The sequence below is a fragment of the Amborella trichopoda genome, chromosome 2 (genome assembly GCF_054954075.1).
Source record: "Amborella trichopoda isolate Santa Cruz 75 chromosome 2, AtrichopodaSantaCruz75HAP2 v2.0, whole genome shotgun sequence".
Lineage (NCBI taxonomy): Eukaryota > Viridiplantae > Streptophyta > Magnoliopsida > Amborellales > Amborellaceae > Amborella > Amborella trichopoda.
In genome coordinates, this window is record NC_142337.1 from 296,201 (window position 1) to 302,211 (window position 6,011).

Consider the following 6,011-nt stretch of genomic DNA (forward strand, 5'->3'; position numbering starts at 1 on the left):
CCTGCTTTGATCAGGTTCGAGTCTCTTTTTGTTTAGGTATGGGTTGGAATAGCTTTGGTAGGTAATGTGGCTTTTAGGGTCCCAGCCTTGCTTGCTGAATGATTGTGTCTATTCTATTAAATGAATAACTTCTCGATCACATTTGAAAGTTAATGAGGTACATTTACCATTTTTATGGAGTTGCTATAATCAGTCCAAATTAGATTGGTTGGATCCCTTTCATCAGCTCCTAAAATGGATGAAGAGAAATTCATTTGAAGCAAGATAAAGCTTTTGTGAAAGATAGGATGTTGCGTGGGTGCATGTGATAAATTGCCAAACTTGAGGATATGCACATGATCCATTATGTGAGGGGACCATTATACTTGGGTATAATTGTTTGGTTTGTTGTGGTTGGAAGGATGTGGCCTTATATGTCTCTGTAATAGGGGTTGTATATTATGAAATTATTTAAAATGTATGTATCGTAACATTCAAAAAAAATTATTTTAAAATTTATATCCAATTTCACATCTATTTGTTAATAATGATTGCGATTATCTTATATCAAAAGTAAATAGCCTCATTGTATACATACCCTTAATCACGTTATACATTTCCTTGTCACGTGTGATGCTGTTTTCTCTGTACACTCTATCTTGTTGTTTACAACCTATTTTACCTTCAGTTGCATATTAACCTACTCAACAACACAATATGAGGTTCTCTAAACTAACAGGACCTAAACATTTATATCCACTTGGAGAGAGAGAGAGGCTGAGAGATAGAAGGCAAAGGGATAATTTAATGGCCGAAATATATTAGAATGTCCATTTACTCTATCATGTAAGAAATAATTTTAGGGCCCCATATTTTGGAGATGTAACATCTTTAACCCATAGATTAACTCCAATAAAAAAAAGTTCCTAATTGTATCCATTATGCACATAAAAAAAATTTTCTCAAGATTGAATAGAGCCCATCCAATTTTTATAGGATTAGATCTAAGTGTTAGAAAACTGGATTTTCACCTTTTTCTTTTTTAAAAAAAAAAAATCACCTAGTAATTTTTAAATAATTCTCAAAAATTCAGATTGAAAAAATCCTCCCAAATAAGTCTTCTAACTTAGAGAGAAGAAATAAAATAAACTATACTCGCAAAGAAAAAGAATATACATGCTCAGCTTTATTTTGTGAAAAAGTAAATGAAGATAATGATTGTCTTTTTTTTTTTTGATCAGTAAGATAATGATTGTAGAGGCCCACACAAGTAGTGAGGAAACAGATTCACGCACACCAACAACATTCCCCATATGGAAGACATCCGCCTTCTCTCTTTTGCCTTCATTCATTCTTTCGATATTCTCCGAGAGAAAATTGCAGATTTGCTGACATGGGAAATAATTCTATTTGGAGTATTCTGTTGATCTAAAGTATGCTTTAAATTCACCACCAATAAAAAGATTTGAGCTTTTGGATATCTAGAATTGAGTTTACCCATAAAAAATTAGACAATCTATACTTGACTAAGAAGTTTATTTTTAGGCACATTAGAACTTAGTACTGGATCAAATAGTCAGGTCCCCAATCGACGCTTATCCAAAATAAAAATTAAATTCAGTTGAAAATTGGTCATAATAAATATTTGATCAATCTTATTAGCTAAACAAAATTGGTATTTTTAGAAATATATTTTATATTTTTAAAGTACTATTCTTATTTTTAAATGATTCAACTTTTAATTTTTTTTTGCAAGACTGTAGAGTAGGATGAGTTGGTTGCGTCTCGGGAATTTAAGAGTCCAAAAAAAGTGCCTAAGCGGGGAATTGCAGGAGTGGAGCGGCGCTAATTTTGACGAGCACTGAAAAGCGATCCGCCGAAATACCGATTTTGCTGAATCGAAGAAACGACAATAATGACAGATTTCTTCTTTTTCTGCTAAATGACAGACAGGCTCGTCATATTTGTTCTTTTGCCGACCTACACGCCATGGCCGCGAAGTTGGCAACGGGTTGAATAGGGACCCGGACTCAATTGGACCACCCACTGCACCCGGACTGGGACCGGACTTGATTGGATCTTACCAAAAAAATATATATTTAAAAAAGTTTCGATATTATATTAAATATATGTATGTATTATTTAAATATAGAAGCCACTATGCATGTCTATGGGTGAAAATGAATAGTGTTTCGCCTATAGGCTCGACGCCATCCGATATTTTCGGATGTCATGGATAAATCAATCGAACGAGACATGCTATATTTGTTACAGTACTACAATGGATATAGCATTTTCGGTGCAGTTGATTTTTCAAGCGAAGAACGCAAGCACAATGGATCGACCTTGGGATGATTTTGTAGGCAAAACTGCAATGACAAATAATGTTCGTTTTTTGGTGTTTCTAGAAGTTTTCTTTGAAATATTATAATTAAAAATATATAATTATATTTAATTAAAATACTATTAGATGGGACCAAGTCCATATGGACCGGGACAAGACCCATCGGGCATGGCATTTGACGGCCGCTATGTATGTATGTATGTATAATAAAGTTGTAGGCGAGAGGGTATGGATGTTGTTGCCGACTTGGCGACCCCGGCGCAACTTGCGCTAATCGAAAACGACCTAAATTTCAGTTTCTAGACTTGAGGCCCAAGTTCAAACTCAAAGAAAACGTGCACTCGCCTACTTTTCACGTGTCTTTCGCGCAAAAGCAGTTGCCTCCCTTCCTTTTTGCACGAGTAACACTAAATCAACCATACTTATGTATATATATAGAGAAAGAGAGAGAGAGGCCCCTCCTTATAACTGCTCGATTCATTCACCTGCACTCTTCCCATACACAACACAACAGAGAGAGAGAGAGAGAGAGAGAGAGAGAAATGGGGAGGAAATATAACGATATTGCTTTGGACATTTCCTCTCTTTCTTTAACTCCTTTTTCGTGGCCGCCCGGTTCATCGCCATCACTCAGGTACATCCAGCCTTAGCCATTTTTCTTTTCGTAAGAAAAAAAAAAAAAAACATGCATCAATCTAACAGTTACAGCAGGCATGGATGTCCCTGCCCTGCCCTGCCCTGCCCAATTATTCTTTTAACTGTTACAGCAGGCATGGATGTCATCGAGTGCCGTGCCCCATTATTCTTTCATGCGATCGGGATCTCCAGCGTCCACAGGACACACCAATATGTTATTCTTGAATGGACATGGAGATCATGTGTCGCATCTATTCTTCAATTTGGAACTTAAATGAGGTAGAGAAGTGATTATTCAACTCATACAAATTTTTTTCCTTAATTTGTAATTTGAAGGACTCGAGAGGAAGCGAGAAACACAGCAACACAGCAGCAGCTTACGATATTCTACAACGGGAGGGTGAGTGTTTGCCATGTGACCGAAGGGCAGGCGAGTGCTATTCTAGGTCTCGCTGCTGAAGAGGAAGAAGATGTGGACACCACTCTTAGGATCTCTCCTGTTGAATCGTCCTCAGATCAGAGCAGCAGCAGCAGCATCATTAGCATTCCTCCTCTTCTTCAGCCTCACATCGGATTCTCAGCGGTAGCGAAAATGGCAACCGGCCAATCTATGAAACGCTCTTTGCAACGCTTCCTCCAAAAAAGAAAGAAGCTCCACACAAATTCGCCTTACTACCGCTAGCCGCCTCACCATTTGTTCATTGTTATGCATGTAAATTCACCTCCTCGAGAGCGCCATGTTTACAGCGAGTGAGTGCCTCTCAGAAGATCGACGAAAGGAAGATACTCATGTAAAATTGCGCCACCCACCCAGGAGAACGGATGCGCTTTCCCCTTGTACTATACCAAACCTGTCATTTGGTTGCTTTGCATTTGGGGCCGCCGCGATCGGTTGAATTTTCCGGAAACCACAATGTAATTTGATGTTGTGATCAATTGAAATTTATATATATATATATGCATAATAGATCATGTAAAATTAACAATGAGAAGATGCTGTTTGATGTTCAAATTCGATACTCGTGAAGTTGTGCATTTGTTGAGTTTATAGTGGATTTGGGGAAACTACATGATATGAATACCTGTTATAGCTCATAATTTTACATTCCTGTGATAGTTGTGCAGCAAGGTGAAAGTTAAAAAAGTGCGAGAAGAACAACATGAAAAATGAGATCTCGAAATGAATACGTAAACAGTAGGAGAAATGTGGCAAACAAGAGAGTGAGACACTTGACAAAAACAGGGTCACAAGTGGTTAACATGGAGAACACTCTAACCAAATATCAGAAAACACCCTCTTCTCTTTTCACTCATATTTTCCCTTCCCACCCCGGTGCCCGCGTGGTCCTGCAAGTCCCCCAAGTTGGCGTCCAATTCGACCTCAAATCCTAAACTATAATTCTGAAATTTCAGAATGCGTGTCTATCTTGATTTGTATCAATTTGGTCAGCTTCGCTCTTCGATTTTGGGTAAAAAACATGTTATGTATAGCCATTCTTCTTTTTCGTCGACGTAAGGGTTTTGAATTCTTTAATCCATTTGAACGGAGATCACGCCAAATAGAAGATGTGCACACCTTTATCCATCCATCTTTGGCCATTTGAAATATATTTTTGGTGAATGGGAAAGGCAAGAATTGTTGAATCTATTCAAGCTAGGAGATAAGAGGTGCACATCCTTTTTCGCTTTATCTATGTTGTTGATCTAATACTTGTGTTGCACTTTTATAATTTTTAATTTTAGCTTTGAGACATTATTAATAACTATTCAACATCTTTTCCTTATTTTTGTATCTAATTTTAAATTGTCCATCGTTATCAAATTTCAAACAGCCACACATAAAAATGGGTTTTCAATCTCAAATAGTTCAAATGTCAGTTATTTTTTGATAAGGAAAAGGTTTATATAAAGTTGACACCTTAAATTATTGTAGAATTTAGATACACCTAAAAACTCCATACGGAAAGACTATTTTGATGTATGGATATACGCAAAAAAAAACAAAATATTTCAAATCTAAAAAGTAGTACATCTAACAACATATTATCTTAGCCATCTATTTTCATGCATTTATAGATCTGCTTGATTTGAACCACTTTTGGAGTTTAAAATTTAATAATTAGATACAAAAATTGAATTTAAAGTTATCCTAAAAATTTTGACACCATAATTGCATCTTATGAGATATTTTGGAGGTGCACCTTTATGTGATTGTTTAAGATTTCAACCTCACCCTTCTGATAAACTACCCTCTTCAACGTTTGATTATATTTTGTTGGTGCCAGACAAAAGTTGTAGATGTACTTTTCGTATTTATTGGAATGAAGTAAATCACATTTTTGGCAAGGAAGTCGGTAAAGATAACAAGTGTTTGTTGTTTTCTGCGTGCGTGGCAGTCTCCATGCCCTAAAGATATTCTATTTGAGTCATGCATTACACGAGTTGCGTGCTGGCGTGACTTTGACAAGGTGCCTTCCTTCAATAGTGCGGTTCGTACGCAGTCAAAACATTAAGATGCTCTCCGGTAGGGTATTTATGGGCCATTTGGAAATCCTGAAAGCCATATCACAGTTTTTATCTTTACCTGTGTTCAGGAAGTTGCGAAAATGGAAACTCTTAAATGGTAGACTCCAAGCCTGATTCATCTTAACGACACCTTTTCAGGAGCCTCCATTTCAAATATTCTAAAATTTGACAAATCAACACAGAAATTTGCCACATCTACACGATTTTTGTGCTTCGACTCAGTCTAGGACAAACAAATTTGCATGCCATTATAAGGTTTTCCAGCACCAGATCTCATTTTTTCCAATGAGGTTTTGAAGTGCAGGCTACCCAAATTTTGTAAAGCCACAAAAATGGCTCACATGTGCTTCAACCACAAAAAAAACTAGCACCGGCATCCATGCTCTTCAATAATGGAAATATCAGCCAGCCAGAATCCCAAGACAATATGAATAAAAATAATTTTTGGCAACCCATCCCCAGCATCTAAATAAGCCGGTCCAGTCCGTCCTTGCAGCTGATCAATATGGTTGGACGGGAAGGAGAG

At 37.0% G+C, this 6,011-nt stretch overlaps 1 protein-coding gene across 1 annotated transcript; it reads left to right on the forward strand.

Annotated features, from left to right (window-relative positions):
- Nucleotides 1–2,821: 2,821 nt before the first annotated feature.
- JAZ8 (jasmonate-zim-domain protein 8) lies at nt 2,822–3,971 on the forward strand. Its single transcript, XM_006836382.4, has 2 exons — nt 2,822–2,957; nt 3,296–3,971. The coding sequence occupies exons 1-2, from the start codon at nt 2,866–2,868 to the stop codon at nt 3,639–3,641; spliced, it is 438 nt and encodes a 145-aa protein (XP_006836445.2). The 5' UTR covers nt 2,822–2,865; the 3' UTR covers nt 3,642–3,971.
- Nucleotides 3,972–6,011: the final 2,040 nt, after the last annotated feature.